We start from the raw sequence: 27,262 nt of genomic DNA, 5'->3' as shown, positions 1-27,262 counted from the left end.
AGTTTAATATTCTTACCGAAAGTATGAAAGAAGGCATTTCCCCACACCCTGGTACCACAGCGTCCCTCCTGCGATAGGCGTAATGGCTGTCTCCGGTGCTCTGGACGCGGGCGTGTTCATTAACGTTCGAGCATCCTTGGGCAATCTGGCATTGGGAAAATGCTGCCGCAAATGGCCCAGCAAAAGGTTCAAACTACGATGAGTTTGCCCAGTTTGCAGGCCCCACAGCCGCAAACCTTCCTCGCACGAAAGGTCTTCGTACGGTTGGTCCGGCGTTTGCACCTCGACCTGGATGTCTTCGACGTCACTTTCTGCCCCGCTGCTTGCGTCGGCCATGTTGTCCTCCTCGCTGTCGCTAAGCGGAGCAGCATCGTCTGTAAAACAGCTCGGAACGGGCTCCATGTACGATGGCTCAGCATCACCCCAAGCAAAATTTTTCGGGGATGATGAACATAAACTCATGCCATCTCTTTCTATTCATCAGCTCTACTCTCTCACACGCATCGATGAACTTTTACACATCTCTTTGTTCATTGTGCTATATTTGAAGGGTTTAAAACTGATAGATAACGAATCATGTTCATGAACTAGTAGAGGTCAAATGGTAATGGTGTAATGTTTGCACCATGGTCGACATGAGTTCAATTCCATTTTTATTGTTTCCATTGATGATTTTAAGTTTTGATTTCTTTTTAAAACATGCAGCTCCAGTAACTTCAGACCCCTTTACTAGTTGTTAGAAATGCGTGTTTAATAGTCAATCTATTATTTTTATTGTTTTATTTATTTCTTTTAATTCATTTAGTATCAGTACCCCTTCATACAACAAAACAAGCAAATAGCACGATCACGAATAATAATATGGTGGCGCTACTGGCAAAGTGATTCGAAGTAAAATTAGCGATGTGGTTGGTAGCATCAAGGATGAAGCATGAGCATGAATTGGAATATGAGGGAAGGGAATGAATCCGAATGTTCATTTCTATTTTTAGCTCTTTTTTGCATGGGTTCATCCTTCACGTGTGTTCACTATCCCCGAAAATGATCTGTATTTCGCTGGTCTTTTCGGGGATAATTCGTTAACGAATTATCCCCGAAAAGACCAGCGAAAACCAACGTGGTCGGGAGCTTGGGATCGGCTTGGTTTTCTGTAATATAGACACGTAGCACATTTTACAACACTGCTCGTTACATTCACCTCACTCATAACCGTTCACCAAGTACTCACCCACAGTCGGCAGCTCCGGTTGCCGGGCACGACGGAATTCCCTCTCCACCTCCTCAAAACGCCGCTTACACGCACGTTCAGCTGCATGGTACACGAAGCCACTCTTTTTATCTGGATTACGTTCCATTTTCACGCTTTTAACACTTTGCGAAGGATAGATGTGCACTGGTTAAAGTTCTGTTGGCGTTTGTTTTAATTTCTCAACGGTTCCTTTCTCCACGCTTTGCATGGACAACACGCCAGAAAGAGATAGCGCTAGGGAGGAAATGAGCACGGACGACAGCTGACAGCCATTGGCCGTCTGACACACCAACACATCGATAGCTGTCACAGCGCGCTCAGCCGAGGGGTATGAGGCGGAGCCAGGGACGGGTAGCTCGACGAGCTGCTTGACAAATTTGCCGTAGAAGAGAAAAAGATGGCATAATACAATTCTCCGAACGCTCAGTTTGGTTTTCTCGCAGCGGCATGCTGGTATCGGCGTTTGGCTTGCACTAGTGCAGCGAGTATTCCTCTGTGCGCTCTCTTTCTTGCCACCACACGAAATCGTCAGTTCAGCTCAAGCGTTCGCCGTGAAAGGCTGCGCGCGTGTTACCGTAGCAATAGACGATGCGCAATCTCAGATTGCGCATAAATTTATCTGTCAAACGGATCGGTTTGATATATTTATCTGTCAAAAAATATTTATATATCTCGGACATATAATCTTGAAAATTTATGCGCAATCTTGGCGCAATCTGAAATTGTATGGAAATGACGTTTATAGCTCAGGGTTGGCTACGCGAAATGACATATGTTTTGATAAAACAAATATATGCGCAATCTGAGATTGCGCATCGTGTATTAATACGGTTACCGTATCAATACACGATGCGCAATCTCAGATTGCGCATATATTCGTTTTATCAAAACATATGTCATTTCGCGTAGCCAAACCTTAGCTATAAACGTCATTTCCATACAATTTCAGATTGCGCCAAGATTGCGCATAAATTTTCAAGATTATATGTCCGAGATATATAAATATTTTTTGACAGATAAATATATCAAACCGATCCGTTTGACAGATAAATATATGCGCAATCTGAGATTGCACATCGTCTATTGCTACGGTTAGCCTAAGTCCCGGGCGATCGAAGTTTTGCTAAGTGTTGAAATGTTGTGCACATTGAAATGAAGCTGCGCTTATCTTTCATCATTTATCTTAAATGTGTGATTTGCGCTGCTTCTTTTGTGCATTGGTGTGATTGCTTCTACATTTTCTTGAATGAATGCGCACTGGCCTAGCATTTGAAGTATGAAGCATTTGCAGTTGTTATTCACATGCGTTTGGTATTGTAGATTGCTAATCTGAACTTAAACTCAAGCGGTGAGTATTTTTCTTCGCTGGAGACTTTTTGTTCAAACGTTCTTACACTGCTGTATTTTGCATTGCGTTAATTTTATTTATAAATCATTAAAAGGAGATAGGTTAAAAAAAGATAATAGCAGAGAACAAAACAAAGCAAAGAATTATCATCAGTTTTGTGGACCAGCTGTAGATAATACGTCTTTATGAAAGTGGGAATGATTTTGCTTCAAAAAATTTGCCAGACAAAAGAAACGGCCGTCATCGACTATTAAAACAATCGTAAAAAGCAAAGATTGTACCAAAGATTGTACTTAAGGGAACATATCATCACAAGGAACGATTGTAACCAAAAAAAGGCTAGATACAATAACCAAAATCGAAAGACTACTAATCATGTGGATAGACGATATCACTGATAAAAGAATTCCATTAAGCAACTAGAAATATCCTGGAGAAAGCCAAATCATTGTACGAAGATTTACGATCTAAGTTAGGAATAGAGGATCTTGAACTAGCGCTGGTTGGTTTAATCGTTTCAAAAAAAGTTCGAATCTGCATAATATAAAGATCTCTGGCGAAGCATGCAGTGCAGATGAAATTGCAGCGAAATCATCTTCGAAGCAATTGATTCGCCAGACTCGGGGCCCCAACGTCCATCCTTCCGAGGGCCCTTGTCGCTAGTACTCTATCCATACGGCATACTATAAAATTTACGATCTACGAGGCCCCTACATCGGCGGGGCCCAAGGCGACCGCCTAGTCCGCCTACCGTTAGATCCGTCACTGCTACTGTTGCATTTACATATTGAGGCAAACATTGAAGACATCAGTGACCTTATTGTAGTGTATGTGTTGCGACAAACGCATCGGTGGCTAGCTGGGTCACCGTAAGTAGAACGGCTAGACTACGACAGGTGGCGCTAATAGTACGACGTATACAGTTCTCGGAAGGATCGTGGTGATTTAGCATCTGTGAAGCTGGATAATCCGTGGTGACCGTGGTGCCGTCGTCTGAAAGCCGTTGACCCCATTCGTACGCTAAAGCCGCTAAGCGACCAGTGAATTTTTTAACACTTGTAAATTGCGAAATAAACAGTGATTAAGAAAACTACTAAGATTAAGATAAACAGTGATTAAGAAAACTAGTGAACGCGAATTTTGTGCGAATCCTTTCGGTAGATTCGACGGTTACTTGACGTAACATTAAAAAAAAATCATTTTCTCGCTAATTGGATTATTCGCTTATTTCGTTACCGAATAAACCCACATTCTACGTGACAAAATGGTGGGTGAGATGAAAAGTACCAGCGCGTGTGGTACATGCGGTGAAAAGGCGATGGTAGATGTGGTAAAAAGTAGTGACTACGGCCAAGCGTTCCACTTTGATTGTGTCGAGGAAGACGAGACGGTTCTAGACCGGGAGTGGTACTGTGAACCTTGCTGCAACAAAGATTTTCCGCCGGCTGAAGAACCGCGAGATGTTGAACTAGAGCATCGCGAGGTAGATCCTCCATTCGCCAACCCTTCGACCAGCCGTATTCCACAACCTACTGTGGAAAGACGGGAGGTTTATCCTCCGTTAGTAGACCAACAACGTACCACAGAGAAAAAAGACCGTGCAGTTTGCCTTGAATCTACTGCTCCGTTGACTACCGGCCTGCGTCGCCGGTCTTCGTTTGCTAGTGCGCCGCCTTCTCCACCCCGGGGAACGAGCCAATAGTTCCCCTCGTCTCAGCTCTACGGCGTATTCAGATGAGATATACGAGTTGAGCCAAAGTCAGGTGTCTGCACGCCACGTGGTAAAAAGTGAGCTGCCTCAATTCTCGGGTGAATACGAAGACTGGTTAACTTTCATTTCAACCTACGAGGATACAACGCAGATGTGCGGGTTCTCTCCCAGAGAAAACATTATCCGGTTGAAGCAAGCCTTGAAAGGAAAAGCGCTGTAGGCAGTGCAATGCCGCTTGAGACGCGCCGAAGATCTTCCAGAAGCCATCGAGACACTCAGGGAAACGTTTGGAAGACCGGAAATGGTCAAAGATTCCCTTCTCGATCAGATCCGCCATTCACGACCGCCGAAGGAAGATCGCCTCGATAGCATTGTAGATTTTGCTCTGTCCGTAGAAGAAATCTGCGCCACCGTCAGGAACAGCGACGTCGAACGACGCTACGACGGACCGGTGCTACAAGAGTTAGTGGGATTGCTTCCCACTCAATGAAACTAGATTGGGGAAAGCACTGTTTAACTTTAAAACACAAATCTCTGGAAGAGTTTGGGAAATATATTTATTTATTTATTTATTTATTTATTTATTTAAATCAAAGTTATCGGGCAGTATGCCTAAATAACTTAATGCTAACAGAGTACAAGTTTATGCGGATAATTAAGCGGATGATTAAGAATGCCTGCCTACATGTCATCGCTCCAGTGCGTAATGAACGTCAACGCAATCCTTGACACGTCAACGTACACGCTGCAACAGAAAAGATAACGAATTCCGACCAACCTGAATCATCTACATACATAAGGTGTGCCTGCGATAACTACTGCAACGTCCTGATGAATTGTGACGAATACCGACACATGTCGGTCACGCAGCGGTGGAACCTTATTCGAACCAGACGACTATGCAGGAGCTGCTTGAAATCTCATCGAAGTGAGTGTCACGAGTCGCGTCGCTGTGGAGTTGACGGTTGCCAGTTTCGACATCATGCATCTCTACATCAAACTGGTTCCACAAGTAACTCAGGCAAGTATCGTAGCAATTTTCACTCGACCGATAACCTAAACGTTTTACTGAGATACATTCCAGTAACGCTGTACGGACGAGGAAAGGTCGTGGAAACGCTTGCATGCCTGGACGAAGGCTCATCAGTTACCCTGATGGAACATGGTCTGCTACAGGAAATAGACATACAGCAAATGGATCCCCACAACCACTCTGTCTCTCATGGACCTGGGGTCAACAACGTGAAGAAAATGACTCTTTGATTTTAGCCATAGATGTATCCGGTACAGCACAACATGCACCACGTTTCGAGATGGCTTCAGTAAGAACGGTACGAAGCCTAGGTCTCCCGGGTCAACTTGTAATGATGGAGTCATTATCGTCCAAGTATCGCCACTTACGAGGTCTTCCTATAAGCTCATATAGTGATACAGCTCCTAAGATACTCATAGGGATCGACAATTATCGTCTGACACGACCTTTGAAGGCCATAGAAGGAGAACCCTTTGAACCAGTCGCCATCAAAACACGTTTAGGGTGGGTTGTGTCTGGACACTGCGCTCAATTTCAGGGCGATGGATGGAAAGTAACATTAGCGACGCATAACGCGAGACTTTGCGTTTGTTCTAACCTAGAAGCAAGATTAGATGCCGTTCTTAAAGGAAGCTTCGACTTGGAGAAATCTAACGGTACACCACCACTACCAAAGGCAACGAAAAGAGCGCTAGACTTGCTGAGAGAACAAACCAAGTTTGTAGAAGGAAGATTCGAAGTAGGGCTCTTATGGAAACGAGAAAATATGTCCTTGCCAAATAATCGCTCGATGGCCCTACGCCGCCTCGATTGCCTTGAGAAACGCATGATTCGAGAACCAGCGCTAAGAGTAGCCATGAATGCAGTGATCAGCGAACACATCAAGAAAGGCTACGTACAAGAACTTCCTAAAACCTAAAACTGAAAAGTATGATGTCGGCAAGAACTTGGTATCTGTCAGTATTTCCTGTCTCCAGAGCCAACAAGCCCGATAAAATCAGAGTAGTGAGGGATGCTGCAGCAGAATTCCGTGGAGTATCTCTAAACTCTATGCTTCTTACCGGTCCTGACCTCCTGACACCACTCATCTTCGTACTACGTAGATTTCGAGAGTACAAGATAGCTGTCGCTGCCGACATTTCCGAGATGTATCATCAAGTACGCGTCAGTCCCAACGATCATGATAGTCAAAGATTTTTATGGAGGTGGAACAAGGATGAAACTGAAACGAAGGAATACGTAATGAAACGAATGACATTCGGCGCCGCTTGCTCACCTAGCTGTGCTCAATTTGTAAAAAACTTGAACGCTGAACGGTTTCAAGAAAGACTTCCGATTGCAGCACGTTGCATCAAGGAAGACCACTACGTAGACGACATGCTGACGAGTCAAGAGGAGATATGTGATGCGATTAAGCTTGCCAAAGACGTCTTATACGTCCACGAACAAGGAGGTTTCCCGTTGCACAACTGGATATCAAACTGTGAAGAAGTACGTCGAGCAATTGGTACCACGTCTAGCGAACAACAGAAAAATCTCAACCTTGAACCGACTTTGACCACTCAGAAGGTCCTCGGTATGTGGTGGGATGCACAACTAGACGTCTTTCGCTTCGAAATCCGTCCGCGTAATGAAGACTTATTGCTGGGAACCACTATTCCAACCAAGCGTCAGATCCTAAGTATGCTAATGTCATTATACGATCCTTTAAGAAAAAAAGGTGGCCAGGAATTAGTCCTAAAGGTAACATTGCAAGAGACCTGGAGGATGAATGTTGGATGGGACGACGAGGTTCCCCAATCCATCTATGAGATGTGGAGTCAATGGGTTGCACATATTCCAACCCTCCAAAGCATTTCGATACCACGCTGCTATCGCGAATCTGTGACAATAACTGAATGCAAAATACAATTGCACGTTTTCGTCGACGCTGGTAAGGACGGCTATACTGCTGTCGCATATTTCCGGTTTGAGACCAACGACCACGTTGAGGTCGCACTAATAGGGGGAAAGACACGCGTCGCTCCATTGAAGTATATTTCAGTACCTAGGTTAGAGCTCCAAGCTGCTGTTCTTGGGCTTCGATTAGCGAAATCGATTTGCGAATCGCATCGAGAAAAGGTTCAACAACAATTCTTCTGGACAGATTCGAGGGACGTTGTATGCTTAATGCTGATCACAGGCGTTATAGTACCTTTGTAGCACACAGAGTTGGCGAAATCCTCGAGCATAGTTCAGCCGAAGACTGGAACTGGATACCAACCAAAACAAATTTTGCCGACGAAGGCACGAAGTGGTCAAAGATGGACAAACATCTCACAACCAGCGCATGGTTTACAGGACCGTTATTCCTGCAAAACAAAAAAGAAAACTGGCACTTTGAAAATCCAAAAGAAATGACAACAACTGAAGAAATACGCTACAACGTTTGTAGTCACGCTCAGGTAGAACCCCTCATCGAATTCAGTCGTTTCAGTCGCTGGAGGCGATTGCTACGAGCGATAGCATACGTTTGGCGATTCATCAGGAACGCTCGATCACCGACTGATAAACAGATGGGAACCCTCACGACGGCAGAATTGGAACTTGCTGAACGAACTATAATCTTGCAGACACAGCAGTCCGTATTTCCAGAAGAACGACGCCTTCTAAAGAAGACTAAATGCGAGTCCAATACTCTTAAATATCTTCCTAAAAGCAAGCCAGCAGCCTTCTTAAATAGCTTCCTAGCCAACTGTATAAGTTACAGGGTTTACCATCATAATAAAGAACTGTCCACTTGTTTATAACAATAGTCGTTTTGAATAGACACCGCTGTCTACCACTTGCTCACACGTCAGATGGTGTAAGCTACTCTGTCCAATTCAATAACACAATTTTCGCCTTCGATTAGCAACTGTCAGATTCGGCACAGTTTGTTTTGTTGGGACAAATTTTACAAAAACCAAACATTTTCAAATACGTTTATTTTATTCAAGCAATATGCAGTATAAACCATAAATTTCAATAAATCAAAACATTAATTTTGTTATTTATACAACAACCACAAGAAACCGTGCCGAATCCGACCGTTGTGCAATCGGAGGCGAAAATTGTGTTATTGAATTGGACAGAGTAGCTTACACCATCTGACGTGTGAGCAAGTGGTAGACAGCGGTGTCTAAACAAAACGACTATTGTTATAAACAAGTGAACAGTTGTTTTATATGCTGGTAAACCCTGTAAGCCCTCAACTCGATACGCACGGCATCTTACGAGTTAAAGGAAGAATAGATGCTTGCGAATATGTCGGATACGAAACCAAGCAACCGATAATACTCCCGAAGTCTGGACATGTAACCGAACACCAAACCGTCATGAACGAAGTGCGACAACGTTTTAATATTCCTTCTCTACGCTCCGTATGTCATAGAGTGAGACAGAACTGCTGTTTTTGCAAAGTCAGAGAGTCTATGCCATCAGTGCCACCTATGGGGAACTTACCTGCAGCCAGATTAACTCCCTTTATCAGGCCATTCACATTCACGGGCATTGACTACTTCGGACCATTCATCGTAACGAACGAACGGCGGACCGTAAAGCGTTGGGGCGTGCTATTTACCTGCATGACCATTAGAGCGGTACACCTTGAAGTAGCATTTTCTTTGTCAACAAGCTCGTGTATAATCGCCATAAGAAACTTCATCTCTCGCCGTGGAACGCCAAGAGAAATGTATTGCGATCAAGGAACCAATTTCATAGGTGCAAATCGAGAATTATCAGAAGCCCTGAAAGGAGTAAACATGCAACAGCTGATAGAAGAACTAGACGTTCCGCACACTCAGTGGAAGTTTAATTCACCAGCAGCTCTTCACTTCGGAGGCATATGGGAACGGCTCATACGCTCCATAAAAAACGCTTCAGAATATTCAAATAAGGAAACACCCGACAGATGAGATACTGAACGGCTGGCTCATTGAAGTCGAAGGCATAATAAACTCTAGACCGCTTATCGAGGTTCCGGTTAGACTAGACGAAGACAGCCCACTGACACCGAACCATTTTTACTAGGTTCATCGGGGGGAGCAAAACCACTTTCAACGTTTGACGACAGTCCGGCAGCATTAAAGAATACGTAGCAAGCTTGTTATAGAGAATAATAGTAATAATAATAATAATAATAATAATAATAATAATAATAATAATGATAAGAATAATAATAATAACAAAAATAATAATAATAATAAGTTAGAACTTAAATTTAAAATAAAAGAATAATTAGCACTAAAACGTAGCATAGAGATGGTCGCGAGAGGGAAGGATATAGAGAGAAATAGCGATAGAACGAGAAGCCTACCCGACAGACAAAGAGAACGAAATTTTCAGGCGAGGGGTAAGTAGAAACACGCGGTGGGGGGCCGGCCCAAGATCGGATCCAAAGTCCGTTCCCTACTAGCAAAGAGAATGTAAAAGTGTGCGTCTTTCAGGCGAGGGGCATGTAGAAGCAGGGGGAGACGGCTGGAAATACGCGGAATTGCTCGGAGGCGAGAGCGTGTTTTGCTTGCTACACAGTTTTTGCACTCACACAATCACACATGTGTGAATGTGTGCGTTCACTTTCAGCCAGCGCGCTCAGTTTGGTTTTCTCGCCGGCTGCTTGCGCGTTGCCCTGTCTCGCTTTTACAACTTATGATCAAAGCACCCGTAGGCTTCTCACTCTAACTACCGTGAGTATATTTTTAGCGACGCAGGCAAGTTGACACTTGTAAAATTTGCTGCTTTTAATCGACTAGCGTCTGCGTGAAATTATTGTTTTTAAAATGTTGTAAAGTTCTCCAATTAATTATGAAAGGTGTGAAGTGTTTTAAAGAGTGCGCAAAAACGTTGTAAATGTGCAGTGTTTGTGAACTACAGGTAAGAAAATAAGTGTGGAATCGTGCATAGTTGTTTTTTATTTGTTGCACCTTGCAACTTCAAAAAATATTTCAGGTGTGTTTCTAGTGGCTCGACCATTACATGTTTTTGTTAAAATGGTGTAACTTGTACCCCGGTTATACCTGTTATTAAAAGTATACAAGCATTGTTTTAAAATATTTACCTATAATAAAAACACCGTGCCCCTTGCGATGGTTGGATATTTGTGTATCCTTACCTGATCTTTAAAAATAAATCTACCTATTACCTACTACTCAAAGTATTGGCGAGTCATTTTGTTACCTTTATCGTGCTTATAAAAATAAACACATACTGTTATTCTGTCAATTGCATTCGGGCAGTCACCTCATAAGGACTTTAACAGTCGCATTCCTTCAAAAGTCTGTTATATAGTTGAATAGTGATTTGTCAGACAAATACACCATTTTGTGAACTTACGTAAATTGTGTGTTACCAATATTAAAACAATGGAGAATCGTGAAACTGAGAATCGTGAAACTGAGAATCGTGAAATTGAGAATTGTGAAAAACGTGGAACAAGTGCGGAAAAAAGGATGCGTGAAACAAGTTCAGACAAAAAGATGCGGGAAACAGGTTCGATGTATAAAATCATAAAAAAAATCAACAACCGATACGATGCCGAATCCTTGGGCGAAACTAGCACATCTGACCTACATAGCATAAATCTGGCATCTTCAGATGAAGAGATCCCTAGTGCTTCAAACATGCCGTTATCAAGTGAATATCAAGAATTTATCGGCTGCCCAGAAGAACAGACAATTGAAGAAGAACGGATCGTCGAAGCAGAATACATTAGTGATTGGATCAATTTTGACGAGTGTGACAATGTAGAAAATTATGAAATCATAGATGACACCGAAAACATAGTAGAGACAGCCTCCGATAATTCACAGCAAACGGCACCAAATAATAGTGAGGCGATGGCGGAACGACTCCGAAATTGGGCATTGAAAACATACCAAACGCATTCGGCTCTCAACGGATTGTTAGAAATATTACGGGATACAACCAGTTACAAGTTACCCAAAGATGCGCGAACACTGCTAAGAACGAAGCAATGTGGAAAAGAAATACAGCAAATAGCTGGAGGAGAATTTTGGTATCCAGGAATAAAAGCAGCTCTGTTGAAACAATTTGGAAATGTCCAGCCAAGAGTAAACAAATTTTCATTAAATTTCTCTATGGATGGCCTGCCGTTACACAAAAGCTCTCGTAAGCAGTTTTGGCCAATACTAATGAGCATTGAAGAGTTACCCGAGGTTCCAGTATTAATGGTTGGAAATTTTTTGGGGCAATCAAAACCTGCAAACCTAAAGGAATACCTTGACCCTTTAGTAAATGAACTCAACGAATTGATGGAGAAAGGCATTCAAATAGCCAATAAACTGATAACAATACGCGTTTGGGCTATCATCGCTGACTCACCTGCGCGAGCATTTATAAAAGGTAGGTTGCGCTAAACATGTACAAATCATGACATTTTATTATTTTATAATTTTGGTATTACTAAATATTAACATGTGCTTATTGTATCTATTTTTTTTTTCTTTTACTATTAGGAGTAGTCTACTTCAATCACAAAAATGGATGCCAGAAATGTACCGTTGAAGGTAAATTTGACAAAACTGCAAAAGTGATGTGTTTTCTCGACATAGACGCACCGCCGAGAACGCACAATGATTTTGAGAACTCCAAGTACGGTGAACATCACAGGGAAACAACGCCACTTATACGTCTTCTCCACTTCGATATCATAAAGAATGTAATTATTGCTGATCTGTTGCACCTGATTGACTTTGGAGTAACACGAACGTCAATTACTGGTTGGAAATCCGGCAAGTTAGGTGGAGGCCCTAAATGGAGTCAGGATACATTAAATAGAATCAATAACATTCTTGACAAGGTGGAAATTCCTTTAGAATTTCACCGCAAATTGCGAAGTATTGAAGATACTGGTTTTTGGAAAGCCAGTGAATTTAATATGTTTTTGAACTATGCCAGTTTCATAGTGTTGAAAGAGGTGTTAACTAAAGAACAGTATGAACATTTCATGCTATACTTTTGTGCGATTAGACTATTCTCTTTCGAATGCTACAGAGAGCATTGGCCAGCTGCACATTTGATGCTTAAACAGTTTGTTGCACAGTATGCAACAATTTACGGGCAACATCGTGTCACCAGCAATGTGCATAATTTATTGCATGTTTACGAAGATGTGCAAAAATTTGGACCTCTTGTTAAATTTTCTTCTTATCGCTATGAAGCTAAATTACAGGATATCGGTAAAACCCTACGAAATGGCCATAAAGTTTTAGTACAGACAGCAAACAGGATTTCAGAACAGATTCCAACACGTTCATCAAGCAGTGAGAATTCACCGTTTCCTTACATTGAATCAAAAAGTAATGGGGTAGTTGTGCACGTCAGCTCGATTATTACTTTATATCCCAGTAAACAAAAAAATTGGTTTTTAACTCACGATGATTATATTGTTCAATATTGCAGTGCCAAAGTGGAAGGATCAGTTATTTACATAAGCGGAAAAGCTTTTAGTGAAATAGATGAAACTACCACATACCACTCCTCTAAGTGGATGATAGATATATATGAAGTGAATGTGTGCGATCTTTCCACAGAAGAAATGGTATTTTTAATATCAGATATAAAATTTAAAATGGTAGCAATTAATGTTAGTGATAGCAAAATAGTATTAGTACCTATGCTTCATAATTTATTATAAAACATATCAATAAATTAAAATGTTATATTATGCAACGGTGAATAAACCCATAACTTGTGTTGTATTTATTTGTTTTCTATGTATCTCATAAGAAAATGCAAGAATTTTTTCAAACGCATTGTGATAAGAATAAATGTATTAAAATATTGTTTTCAGATAAATTTATTTCTAGAAAGTAACATGTATCCGTTTATTATAATTCATGTGGTCAATCAAGTAAACCAGCCTCTATCAGAGGTGCACAGTCTTTCTAGAGCTAATTCACTTTAATAAAACTTATCCTACCGGGGAAAATCTTATGTTCCTTCTCGTTTCAAAGAAGAAATATGTAGCATACAGCCTTTTTATCATTTGGATGAAATGATTTAAAAGATATTTAAATTATATTTTGGCGCAAAGTCCTGCGCGGACAAAAACAATTAAAATTTTAAAAAGATATGTTTTTATTTACATCACAGTTCGTTTTATTTGTTGCACCTTATCATACTAATTGTAATTCTATTATAATATGTACATCACAGTTCTTTTCATTCATTGCAGCTTATTGTACTAATTGTAATTCTAATATACTATATACATCACAGTTCGTTTTATCAAAAAAAAAAAGTTCATTCGCTAGGACGGTAATGAGGTGTTGTTAATTTTGATTCCTCATATTCGCTTCTTTCACTAGCATGTTTGAGTTTTTGTTGAATTATTTTCTCAACATATTCCAATTCTACTTCGACACCAATATGGTTTGTTGCCACAGCCTGAAACAAACGCACAATATTTACATATCTGCTAAACTGTAACTTAGCAACAACATTAATCCTTCCAGACCAGCTGAATTTCGCAAAAAACTTTTTATCGAAAAGTATGTCTATTGCATAGTGCAATCTATGTCTGGCATATTGAGAATTAATTTCAGCATCAATGCGTTGCACTATTGCATAGAAATATGTTGGGTCTGATTGTAATTTTTCTTCCATTTGTTCCAACATTTCCAAATTACTTATTTTCTCTAAATGAAGAGAAAATGCATTTAGTCGAATTTTTTGCATTGGTTTCACGATATTAAAAATTTCGGTTATCATCACGAAAGCTTGATCACTTTGGGCTTTTTCTTTTTTTTTTTTCAACACGACACTCCTCGCAACATGTATGTCCTTTGGAGGTCTGGTTTACTGAATCACTGTCATAAATCTGGTGCATGTGGTTATGTGAAGTAACTTGATTTGTTTCTATGGCTTCTCGGGACTCTATGTTTGAAAACAATGCGGAATTCGGCGGCAAAATCTCATCCGATAATATCATCACCGGACACGGAGTTTTTTTCAACGGATTTGACAACACACTTGTAGAACCGCTCGACGTTGGATGCAACGAGGAATCCCCTACAGATGCGCCTAATGTTGAAGCTGTCGACGTGGACGGATTTAAACACCTTAAAATCGTGCCACGAGGAAGGCTAGCTGCCAGCGTGGCAATATCCGGTAAACTTTGCTCAGGTGCTTTGGACGAGGATGGTTGTGGATTGCAATTTAAAACTGTCGACGTGGTCGGCTGTACACAAATCATCGTGGCGTCAGGAAAACTTTCTGCGAAAGAATATTCTTCTATGTTTGACGATACTGCTGTGCATGATACTGGAGACATCAACGGTTCAACACATTGCATCATCCAGGAACCAGGACCAGAAAGGCAGGATGTGGTAGGCCCTGTTGTAACTGCACCCTCTGCTTCACCAGTCGAGGTCGGATATTGTTCCGTCGTACCACTATTTGCCTCAATATCGGCCCGGTAGTTCTTTTTTCCTGGACGACGGGTAATAGCATGCGTAGGAATATGTTCCGACGTGTTTAACAGTCGAATTGCTTTACCGGGGCCATGTGTCAATTTCGCGGCCGATGGAATGTGGATTTGATCTTTGCTACACGAAGCAACACTCGAACTAGGCGCGGACGCATCTTGCACGTGCAGCACTGCAACCTGTTCCAACGGTGGTAGATCATTCATAGCCGTATTAGGCACATGGGACCTGAGCGTTGCTTGCGTGGCAAGGATATCCAAGGCCGACATTAAATGGATTGCACTTTGCGCACCTTGTTCAGTCTCCGTTGCCATAAGGCGCGCGTGTTTAGCCGGCGTCGACATCTGCAATTTGAAAAGGTAAATTAAAATCCACTTCATCTTATGCTTATTAATAATAGTTGTTTTTACATGTCACATAACTCACATTGTTCCTTTTTCTTCACAAGCTCGATTGCTTAACTCGTCGAAACAAACAAACTGCAACGAATGCGGACTGAAATTACGAATGACAAATACAAATAATAAAAGGTGACCACACTTTTGTATTTCACATATTAACTTACAAATCACTTGCTTATATTTTAACACAAACTTTTAACTATTTTTTTCAGGATCTACGCACTTTACGATGTTGTCGGTACCGAAATGCAAACAAATGTGAATTGACAGTCGAAATAAACCGGCGTAAGCGATGATACACACACAAATGTAGTTCAGCGATCTTTCACGCACACCACGGAAAAGAAATATTGCAAAGTGCGGCAACAGCGCAGCGCGCAAGTGCGGCAACAGCGCAGCGCAAACCGAAAGAAACACGAGAGAGCAAGAACAGCTGATCCGCGCATCCAGCGCAGCGCGAGAGGAAAAAAACGGGAGGGAGGGGGTATCAGCTGATCAGCTGTTTTGTATCGCGAGAGCGCCCCGTGTAATTTGAAGGCATGCGAGAGAGCGCTGCGCGCGCTCACTCTCAATTCGGAAAAAAATCGCTTCCCTTCGACTATGGCGGCCAATACAAAATCGACCGAACCCCTTCCCCCTGTTTCTACATGCACCTCGCCTGTAAATTTCGCTCTCTTTGTCTGTCGGGTTGTTTTGGGCTCGAAATTAAAAATGGCGAATGGAGCGCTACCACGGAGAGAATGCGCTCTCTTGCTTGCCTTTAAAATACACGAGGCGCTCTCGCTGTAAAGAACGCTCGCTCGCGCTTTTTCATCGTATTTTCCTCATACCCCTTCCTTCCCGTTTCTTTCGGCTTGCGCAGCGCTGAACTGGTACCCCCTCCCACTTGATTCCAGCGAATTGCGCTGCGCTGGACTGACACCCCCTCCCGCTCGTTTCTTTCGTAGCGCGCTGTGCGCTTCCCTTCATTCGGACTTGGTGCACCCGAATCAAAACAAAAACTTGAACACATCAAACTTGGTGTATATTTTATCACTTTTATTGCAAATAAAGGGGCATTTTCACACATAGCTTCACACAATCTTGCCACAAAATCACACACATTATTTATATAAAAAAAATCGCCGTATTTAAAATAGTCGCCTAACTGCATGGATACCGTTGTTGATGTTCAATACAGCAAACAAATATTAAAATGAAGCAACGCAAATCACACATTTAGGATAAATGATAACAAATAAGCGCAGCTTCATTTCAATGTGCACAACACTTCAACACTTAGCGAAACTTCGATCGCCCGGGACTTAGGCTAACACGCGCGCAGCCTTTCACGGCGAACGCTTGAGCTGAACTGTCGATTTCGTGTGGTGGCAAGAAGGGGAGCGCACAGAGGAACACTCGCTGCACTAGTGCGAGCGAGACACCGATACCCGCATGCCGCTGCGAGAAAACCAAACTGAGCGCGCAGGCTGAAAGTGAACGCACACATTCACACATGTGTAATTGTGTGAGTGCAAAAACTGTGTAGAAACCAAAACACGCTCGCGCCTCCGCGTAATTCCGCGTATTTCCAACCGTCTCCCCATGCTTCTACATGCCCCTCGCCTGAAAGTTGCACACTTTTTCATTCTCATTGCTAGTAGGGTATCGACAAGTGAGAGACTCGCAGCTCGCAGATCTCACGGTGAGAAGAGATCAACAGAGAAGCGCGATTTCAAGAGAGGAGCGACTCGGTGAGATCGCATGTGAGAGCGGCAGGATGGAAACGAAACGCGAAAACCCAAGCGAGTCAACACGCTTGAAAGTAGCAAGGAAAGTAGAAATGAAGTAGCCTTCTACTTCCCCTTCTACTTTTGTTGCTTAAAATCAGAAGAATGTAGCAAATTCACTCAGCAAGCGGATGAGCGCTCGCTTCTTTAACTATACATGTATAGTACGTGGAAGCGCGCAGCGCCAGGAATGTATATGTGTCAGTGCAAACGAACATCAGATGGGTCAACCATTCTGTTCGTAAGTATTGAGGGGGGGGGGGAATAAAGCCGAAAAAGTGTGCAGTGTAAAAAAATCTCCTTCCCCTCCCGCGCGCTTGTTCGTTTGTGTTGACAAGAGCACACGGTGTGTTTTGGTGGTTTTGTTTGTGTGTTCGATATTGCTTGCAATTTGGTATTGGATGAATTCTTGGAGACAGTGTGTTGTATGGCGGGGGGGGGGGGGGGGGGGAGAGGGTGGGTTGTGTATTTTGCCAAGCCAAGTGTAGTGTGTGTGGTAGTGTGAAATTGTGTGTATTGATATTTAGTGGTGACGGATGATTCATTCCCGCGGGAACCAGTTGTTGACCAGGCAGCGTGAAACTTTTTCTGTAAAGAGGTAAGTAAAGATTTTGGGTTATTTTGCAAAGCCAAGTGAGAAATGTTGCACCGGCGAACCAACTTCACTACGAAGGAGGCAATGAATATGTGTGTTTCAAATCGAGTTTTAATCTAGTAGCAGCTGTTTTTGTTATTCGACTTCGATTTGAAAAAATTAAAACCAAAACATTTGTTCACAAGCTGTAACGTGTGGTGAGTGTATATTTTAATTAAATGAAACATGACAGTAGGCAAGTGTAATTTGATAGCTATGGTCCCGTGCTATAATCGTCAAATCTCATGATTGAACACATGCCCGGCGTGGGATTAAATCTAGAGTGAACCGTCCCCCTGTATTATGGACTAACTATTGAAAGGAATTGTGTGGACCATGTTTGATGCGTATTATGACATGTGTAACAGGTGATATGGGCGAAGAAAATAGTGCAGATTATTTTATTTATATTAATTTTTTGTAAAGAGTGTTCTTTAAAATAAGCAAATTCTAATAATTTGCTAAGTAGGCAGGAACACATTTGAGGCTGGTGCAACAATGCTAGAAAAAAAAAACAATACTAATATTGTGTGTAAAGGTTTGCGTTTTATGAAGAGAATTAATATTTTCTGTTATTTCAGTGCGCAATGTCCGAAAACGTTTTCGTGGATATTCCAAATAATGAGCAAACATATAATGCTCAGGATTGTTTTGCTCCCAGATTACCTTTGGTTCGTTTGCCCAACGGTAAGTAACTGTGTAATGCATATAGTGAAACAGAAAATAACTGTTCTATTTTACAATGCCGAACTTACGCTTCACACCGATTATTTTACCAAGTGAAAATCGACCAGCTAGCAGTAGGTAGCAAAACGTAGAACTCTGGCAACCTTCGCTAATTGTATTTTATTTCATTTTCAGCTTCTACAAAACTTGTTGCATGTAATGATGTTTATACACCACATGATTTGAGACATATTTCAAACGATGGTAAAGATCTTTTTTGTACCATATATTTAAAACATAATATTTGGTAATACATAAAGTACAACTCAAGACATTTTTTTTTCCTTCAGATCAGCATAAATGTTGCAAATGTAGTACGGACGAAGTTCATAAACTGAAACAACAGCTAGCTGTGAGCGAAGCATTGAATAACAAATTAGAAGAGGAATTAAAGTATTATAAAAATGTTCTAGAGCAAAAGTTAGAAATTGTTTTAAAAAATTCGGCCTATCAACGAGAAGCGTTCCAGGAGTTCGTTACTGTGAGTCGTCCAAGAGAAGGTCTTCTTCCCAAAACTAATTTTGAATTCGCTCCAATGCAAAACGATGAAGAGTTGCAAAATTTTGACAGACAGTTAGGTACAGATGCAGAGTACAAAGCAAAAGTCGTTCGTTATTTACAAAAACAAGTAGATCGATCAGATGTGCTGAATCGTCTGCATTCTTTAATAGACTTGCTGTTTGGCAAAACATTTTTCTCTAAATTTTGTTGGATGCGTAGTTATGATAAAAAAATCCCAAAAAACCATTTAACATTTATAAAAACGTTATAAACCTGTTTCAAATAATAGGGACAAATGAAAATATTATGCCTTCCACAGCATTTGTCAAAGAATTTCTTCAGCAAAAATTTAAAAATTCCTTAAAACGAATCCATGTCTCCGATCTCAAAACTACAACATCATTTAAAAAAGTTAATGTTAATAACGATGATTAATCTTTATAACCCAATCAGAAAATCAAGCAAAAGCTATTGAATTGAAATCTATTTAGTAGGGAGTATGCCGATTCGTAACAGTTTACAATTTCTTGGCTGTGGCATAATTGGTACAATTATGTGTATGTTACTACGTTACCTAATACTAAGCTAACTGATATGTTAAACGAACTAATGCATTCAATATGAACTGATGATGCGATGAATGTAAAATAATTATTATTATTCGTTAAATTAGATAAAGCTTTTCAATGCGAAACATGTTTCTCAGAATTTGTAATGTAATGAACTAATACAAGTAGAATAGGTAATATTGTTTTCTTGTTTACATTCATATTTATTGTTTTATATTTATTCTATATCAATGTATGTACTAGCGGAATAAACATAGTATCATTCGGGGTTATTCCTTTAATACATACTAACTTACATTTAATAAAATCAGCATTTAATTCTAAACGATAATTTTCAAGGCTTTCAATGTTCCCCTTAAATATAAATAACTCGCTAGAATCAAATGGCTCGCTAAATGCTAATCCTTTTACTGCGAGCTTTTGGCCACTTATGGACAGTCTACCACCGTTAACCGTTTCCGTATTTGTTGATTTAAATTTTATTATGCAGCAGTCCTTCGTTAGAAACCAACAATTTTTATCATTGTTCTGCAAATTGAAATTTTCTCGGACATGAACAGTCGTTATTTTTCCTTTGGTGCAGATTGTAGGATATTTTACATTGCTTCTTTCCATTGGCATTTCGAATTCATCCAACTCTGAAAGTCTGTTGATGGCCTGCTCAAGATTCTTCCATCCACTACGAAGTAAATTTTTCAGGTATTGAAGCATGTTTTCGAATGGATAAGTAGAAATTTCTGACAAGGGTCCAAAACGATCAACGTCTTCAAATACGTGCTGCAAATTGTGGATGTTGCTCGTCATATATCGCTCGTTATAGACTGTGGGGAAATCCGCTACGAATTTATCCAGCAGTTGTCCAGCGAGAGGCCATTTTTGCTTGTAGACTCTTGTAGATAGAATTGTTATAGCACAAAACAGCAGCAAGAAATGTTTGTATACATTTTGTGGTAGATGATCTTTCAGTACTGCGATCGCCGGATAGTGGAGAAAAAATGCACACTCAGATGCTTTCCAGTACTTGATGTACTTTATAGGACGCTGCTTTCGATGCACTTCTGATGGTTGCCGAATCTTGTCCAATGCTTTATCTATCAACTCAATTTGTTGTTTGTTCCAAGCTTTTATGTCCAACTTGCCGTCTCGCCATCCCAAAAGTAAACGCTTCATGATCCCGAGGTCGATGAGATGCAACCGATCTGCCACAATGATATCACGTATCATGTCGAATTGTGCCAGTTGCAAAAAGGGAGTCGGTATGATTCGGTGCCCAGGGTAATTATCGGCTCTGAAGCCTTCATCAGTTTTTTTAGGTGCGTTGATCCCACAAAAAACCGTTGTTTTAGACTCCTTGTTGAATACTCCATTGTTAGTGCATTTCATACAAGATGCGTATCCAGTATGTCCTTTAACGCCTGAGAATAATTAAAAGTAAAATAAAATATAAATAATTTTGCTGGTCGTTTATATGCATAAAATTATGTATCTTGATTACCTTTTATAAAAGCCCTGGCTGGAGTGTCAGCAACGATAGCACTTAGCGTAATGGTGATAAGTTCTCCGTTGATTTTGATTCCGTTAGAATGCAAAAGGTTTAATTCTTTTACCAACGGACCGAGATACTCATCGATGCTATCCGGCTTTTTAAGACCACAGAAGATAGCGGCTGTCATAACCGGTGCTTTGGGTAGTTCGTTGATTTTAAATAATATGGGCCAAAATTGCATGCTACTACTGTTGTGCAATGGTAAACCATCTACTGAAACAGTCAATGAAAAAGTTGTCGAAGAAGGCTTTTTAGTTCTGTAAAAATAATAAAGACAAACCAAAATGTTGGTATGCATTGCGAAAAGGAAATTATGTAAAATGAAATAAGACTTACCGAAAATAATTAAGCAAGCATTTTGTGATTCCGCGATACCAATACTGTCCACCGCCAATCTCTTTTATTTCCGACGATGGATTACGTTTCGTCCTCAACAAAGTTTTTGCAGTTGACGGAACTTTAACGTTTGCTTTTTTAAACAATTTTAAAACCATATTGACGGAACTATGCGGTGCATTGCTCGACAACGCCCAAAATCGAAGGCCATCTTCGATTGACATAGTATCTATGTTGCGAACACTGTCGTCTTCCACATCGCTGGTGTCAGAGAAACTTTCGTCTGCGTTGGTAAAGTCAGACAATTCCGGTAACTCCTCTGTTACCACTTGCTGCATTTCTTCTTCATCAGGTTTTGTAGTAGTGCATGAGGCAGGTACGTCATGTTGCTTTGCTGGGAAATGCACTTGCTGCATTTCTTCTTCATGAGGTTCTGCAGTAGTGCATGAGTTGGCAGGTACGTCATGTTGTTCTGAAAATTAATGGAAAAGGGTTTTTAATAAAACATAACTTATGCTAGTTTTCATTACGTTTTTTTACGGGTTCTTTAACTTACTTTGACGACTCGATCCAGCCTCCATTTTATCCTTTTTATTCACTTTCATTTTCATATGATTTGCCGCCTTGCGATAGAAAGCACCACTTTTACGAGAACGATTACGGTTCGCCATGTTGTTCCTGTTTCGGTCTACACTTACAGTGACTTTGTATATTTTTTATAAGAAGCACTGTTCACGAAACAACTGACACGATAGCACTTTACGCCGTTTAAGGTAGAACTGAATTGGAATAAAAAATATTAACCCTTATTACACGGTTTTGTATGCCGGTGTACAGATTTGGAGTTTCTATGCTGGCACAAAATATAATGTGCTGTCTATAGTATTTTACCCGTTCTGACAATGATCACGCTGTCTATGCGTATTATTTCACATATTGAAAATGTACCTGTTTCGTTAATATCCGATTTTATTTTGCTTCACAATTCGCTTTTACACACACGTGGTTTCACTCCTAAATATTGTTTGCGACTGCGCTCTCTCTTCTGGATCATATCCTTTTTTGCTATAGCTTAGAAGTCTATACCAAAGGATAGATACAAAAAATCCCTAATGCAAGAGCAGTACCGCACTATGCTCTGCGCCAAAATCTAACAGCAAAGCATCCACGATGCGTACACAGCCTAATATCTTCATCCGTTCTTTCTTCTTTCTTCCGCTTTCATGTCCTACGTGCCTACGTTACTTTCTGTCGTGTACACATACGTTTACGCTAGTTACTTGTGCGTAATAAGTGCGCTTTGCTATGATTTGTTAAAATGGGCAAATTTTGTGCTGTGTGAAAAAATGCACTTATAGATGAAATTTCCCCTTATCTTAAAAACAATGAATTTTGAGTAGAGCTCAATACATCACGAAATATATTGCAGTACAATATAGCCAGTCTACACTTGATTAATGAATCATAAAAATTAATAATAATTATAATAATAATAATATTAACAATAGTTACAATAATTATATCATTATTAAGTTTTATTATGTTTTTTGACATATGGCGTAACAGATATTGGTTTATTCTACAACATAAAAACAGATTGTTTGCTTAGATATTTTCATATACTATTGTATTAGATATAACTCTATTCTCATGCCTAACTTATTGCCTTTACAATACAATAATATATATTTCATATTTAAAGAATATCTTATTTTAATGTTATGAAAATTTTACCATTTTCAAAATAATGCATTCAGAGCTTCCAAAATTCTAACATCAAATAGTTATATTTGTTTTTTGTGTAATGTTGTTATACTCATTATAGAGCAAATATACCATCTCTTTAAATTTAAAGCAAAATAAAATTTTTACATATAAGAAAAAAAATAAAACCACATCAAGAATTGAACTCAGGACGGGCATATTGGAAATGCGTACACTTATCCTCTCCACCATGCGACATTGATAATATACGTATGCAAGATATCGCTGCACGGTTTGGTGTGCTGGTGTGCGAGGAGTGATGCAAAATAAAATCCACCGAATATGAACACACACATGCACATTACATGGGTTCCCATGCGGACGTTCAATCATGAAGAGTGAATTGGTGTGCGGGTGGAATGAAGCCAAATAAAATCCATCGAATATGAACACACACATGCACACTCCATGGGTTCGATTGCGGGTATTCTATAGAGAGTGTATACTTGAGCACCCATGAGCTACCTACAGACGTGCATGCATGAGTGCAAGCAAGCGCGGTATAGAGGATAGAGCGAGACAAACGATTATTTTGCTCCAAGCTTTCTACTTTTGTCCAGTTGGGAAGGCGATCAGTTTTTGGACGGACGTAGTGAAGGAGAGTCACAATAAAGGAGTGTTTCAGAAAACTACAAGTGGCGTATTGAAGGATGTTTAGAAACAACGATGACAAGGGCTGCGGTTACGACAATGGCGCAAACCACGCTCCCAAATTGTAAGTATAGCAAGTTTTGTTAAAACATTGACGGAATTTTGTAAATGAATCTGATGTGCGGATCAAACGAAGGTAGATATGTGTTATGTGTGAACGATTGTGATTTAGTCGAAATACAAGAAAACGGAACACATTACTTTATATTAGTGACTGGTGCGTGTGTGCAGCATCAGTGGAAGCAATATTTTTCTCGATTGCGTTTTGTGATTAACTCCGATATATATATAGCCGCTTGATATATATATATATATATATATATATATATATATATATATATATATATATATATATATATATATATATATATATATATATATATATATATATATATATATATATATATATATATATATATCTATACGCTGTTTTAACAAAAGTGTATGGGCGGAATTCATGGAGATGGATACCGGCTGAAGTGATAAGTAAGTTGGGGAACGTCATGTATCAACTAAAAGGGTCAGATGGCAGAATGCTCCGAAGACATCAAAACCAAATGCGGAAGCGAGCATCGAAGGACATCCCTCAGATACTGCAGCCAGGTAGCGAATCCATTCAACTACCCATTCGACTCCATTCATCCCCCAATAACCGACCAAATAACGTCAGGAGGATCGTGCTCGGACCCTCTCCCTCAACCACTCTCCCCGGAGCGGACGGCACCCCCGGAGACCAGTACTACCATGTTACGTTCACCTCGTCGGTCTTCAAGGAATAGAAGACCCCCGCGATGGTTCGACGCGTTCGTGTTTTAAAGGGGGAGATGTTATGGCCCAACCTGCCTAACACATTAGGCCACTCACCGACGACAGGCAAGGGTCTTCGTGTGATGTGTGAGTGTAGGAGGTCGGGTCTCTCGGGAGAATGAGAGGGCATCAAGCGGGAACCGAGCGACGGTCGGGCACTCGGTACGAACAGGCAGAAGGGCAACGACATTATCAGTGAATACACGGTTTTTACCTACTTCGTAAGCTTAAACCCTTCCCGCGTTGTTGGCCGTTGTTGAGTAGCGCAACATATCACAACAGAAGGTGCTATTAGCAACGATCCAATTCCGTGCTTCGGTCTTTGTGAACACTATTACCACGATAAGTGCATTGGACTTTCAACCCCGCTCTTGCGTGATTTTAAGAAGTCACAAAATTTATTCTGGGCTTGCGCGGATTGTGCTCAGCGTTTGCGGGCCGTTGACAATTTATGCTTCTCGCACGGCCTTTCTCGTGACGCTGCCTACCTGTTGGAATCGTTGCAGTCCGATTTCCGCGATTCCTCACGTTCTGTGCAGGCGGCATCAGCTGGCTTGCGACTTGAACTTTCCTCTTCACTGGATTGTTTTAGAAACGAGATAGCTTTGATGAAACAGGAATCAGCAACATCAATTCGTTCCGTGAAAGATTTCATCGACTCACTTACTGCTTCTCACTCAATGGAACGCAACTACTCACAGGCTCCACTACTCACAACGCTTGCTGAAGTTAAGCATGGCATCAAGGAGCTTGATCTCATGCACCGTGAGCTTCTCACTTCCTTCAACTCACTAATGAACAAGCTCAACTCTCATCTTGCCACGCATACCACTACATCGAGTGCTCACCATTCCGCGATTCCTGCTACGCACTCAACGACCACGAATCCAGTTGCGGCCTGTAAGCTCACCCATCAAGCTGTTGGTGATAATCCTTCCAAACGTCGATTGATGGATCGCTCTCCCGACCCGTCGCCTACCAATACCGTTACACGCGCTATGCTGTCATCGGGCACAGGGTTGTCCTGCAACAATATTACGACCGTTCCTGAACGCTCACCCCGTACTTGGATCTTTATCTCCCGTATCGCTCCTGATACTCCGATTGAAGCGATCCGTGAAATGGCCTGTTCTAACATAGGGACAGACGACATCTTGGTATATAGCCTTGTACGACGCGACCGGGATCTTTCTACGCTCTCCTACGTATCTTTTAAAATTGGTGTACCGAATTCGCACCGGGCTATTGCTTTGGCTGCTTCAACCTGGCCTCGCTTGATCTCTTTTAAGGAGTTCATCGACCTTAATCCCCGCTCCGTCAACGTTTATGCGACCCACTACTGCAGCATCCCTTGCACCTTCTGCGCCTATTAATCGTGAATCGGATCATCCTTCATCGCCACCACACGCCGCCACCACATCAACCACACGACTCAACTGCGAAACGCTGATTTCACTATTTCGCCAGATCATGGCCCTATGAGCTTGCCTTATACGCAGTACTTTCAGCAAACGTAAACCGGCTGATCCGGCTGAAGATTTTCATGAACTACCGACTTTACCCGAATTGTTGGAAGCTAACCCTGCATCTAATACACACAATCCGTTCGACTCTCTTCCGCCGATAATAACGTGCAGCGAGAGCACTCCCGGCGCATCTCGCTCTCTCATTCCTTCGATCGATCGACTAAACATCTACTATCAAAACGTAAGAGGATTGCGCACAAAACTAGACGAGTTACGCCTCTCTCTATCTGAGCTTGATATGGATGTGTTGGTGTTAACTGAAACATGGCTCGATGGCTCAATTCCGTCCTCTCTTATCTCGGAGGATGCGTATGTCATCTATCGCTGCGACCGAAATTCTCTCAACAGTAACCGTTGCCGTGGTGGTGGTGTACTCATTGCCTGCTCTTCCGTGCTGAACACGTCAACTTTATCACTGCCGTTCGACTCGCTGGAGTCTGTTTGGACAATTGTTAAGCTTCAAAACCTTGCAATCTATATCGGCGCCGTTTACATCCCACCCGATTTGCGTTCTTCCGAAGTAGTCCTTGACGATTTACATGAGAGTGTTAGTTTCGTTGCTGGCAAACTTAAACCAAATGATCTTATGGTGTTACTTGGTGATTTTAATTCACCATCACTCTCCTGGCAACCGTCGGCATCGTGCGTTAATCAGTTCATTCCTACTGGTGTATCTCGTGAAAATGTTTCTCTGCTTGATGGAATGTCGGTAAACGGTTTGCTGCAATTATCCGACATAAAAAATATACGCGGAAGACAATTAGATCTTCTATTTGCCAATGCTGCCTTCTTGGAGTGCTCCGGGAGGGTTCCCCGTCATAGCTTCACCTGTTCCACTCGTCGCGCTAGACAATCATCATCGTGCTCTTGAGACAAGCGTGCTCCTTACGCACTCTCGCCCTGCATCCTCCCAACGAATACCTACGGCTCGTATGTTCAATTTTTGGGAAATTGGACTACCAAAAGCTTCATCGTATATTAGCCGATACCGATTGGTCCTTATTCCAGATAAATATGCCTGTGTCATCTAATCTCCTGTCCAACTATCTCTGCTCCAAAGGATTGAGAGGATCCAGAGACGTTTTACAAGGATCGTATTTCGTAGGTCGCTGGGTCATCACTCTATTCCGCTTCCTTCGTATGACGATAGATGCACTCTATTAGGCCTTGCCAAGTTGGAGCACCGCCTCTCGGTCGCTCAGGCTTCTTTCGTCGCTGGCATAT

General features: G+C 41.3%; 1 protein-coding gene and 2 long non-coding RNA genes across 4 annotated transcripts; 2 read left to right on the top strand and 1 right to left on the bottom strand.

The window, feature by feature from the left end:
• Positions 1–14,654: 14,654 nt before the first annotated feature.
• LOC133393294 (uncharacterized) lies at positions 14,655–15,517 on the top strand. Its single transcript, XR_009766077.1, has 3 exons — positions 14,655–15,167; positions 15,257–15,338; positions 15,422–15,517. It is a non-coding gene; the product is annotated as an uncharacterized LOC133393294 (long non-coding RNA).
• A 2,838-nt stretch (positions 15,518–18,355) lies between these two features.
• Positions 18,356–19,478, top strand: LOC133393775 (uncharacterized). The gene is made up of 3 exons (XR_009766380.1): positions 18,356–18,412; positions 18,474–18,542; positions 18,629–19,478. It is a non-coding gene; the product is annotated as an uncharacterized LOC133393775 (long non-coding RNA).
• A 110-nt stretch (positions 19,479–19,588) lies between these two features.
• Positions 19,589–23,087, bottom strand: LOC133392890 (uncharacterized). Of its 2 annotated transcripts, XM_061655402.1 has the most exons (5): positions 22,239–23,087; positions 21,847–22,069; positions 21,291–21,762; positions 20,904–21,211; positions 19,589–20,823 (listed from the first exon to the last, which is right to left on the bottom strand). In XM_061655402.1, exons 2-5 carry the CDS (start codon positions 21,959–21,961, stop codon positions 19,631–19,633), a joined length of 2,088 nt encoding a protein of 695 aa, XP_061511386.1. In that variant the 5' UTR covers positions 21,962–22,069; positions 22,239–23,087; the 3' UTR covers positions 19,589–19,630. The 2 variants fall into 2 exon arrangements, with proteins under 2 accessions (XP_061511386.1, XP_061511385.1); XM_061655401.1 differs by having other exon boundaries at positions 21,847–23,087.
• Between the last annotated feature and the right edge of the window lie 4,175 nt (positions 23,088–27,262).

Source organism: Anopheles gambiae, chromosome 3, assembly GCF_943734735.2.
Source record: "Anopheles gambiae chromosome 3, idAnoGambNW_F1_1, whole genome shotgun sequence".
NCBI lineage: Eukaryota > Metazoa > Arthropoda > Insecta > Diptera > Culicidae > Anopheles > Anopheles gambiae.
Note: the sequence above shows the minus strand (reverse complement) of the source record. Positions and strands in the feature narration are given on the sequence as shown.

Excerpts from the sequence above, each read along its gene's own strand:
- LOC133392890 (XM_061655401.1), bottom strand. The coding sequence starts at position 21,961 with ATGGCGAACCGTAATCGTTCTCGTAAAAGTGGTGCTTTCTATCGCAAG. Across the intron at positions 21,763-21,846 it reads GGCTGGATCGAGTCGTCAAA|AACAACATGACGTACCTGCC; the intron begins GTAAGTTAAAGA and ends ATTAATTTTCAG. Across the intron at positions 21,212-21,290 it reads TGCTTGCTTAATTATTTTCG|AACTAAAAAGCCTTCTTCGA; the intron begins GTAAGTCTTATT and ends TTATTTTTACAG.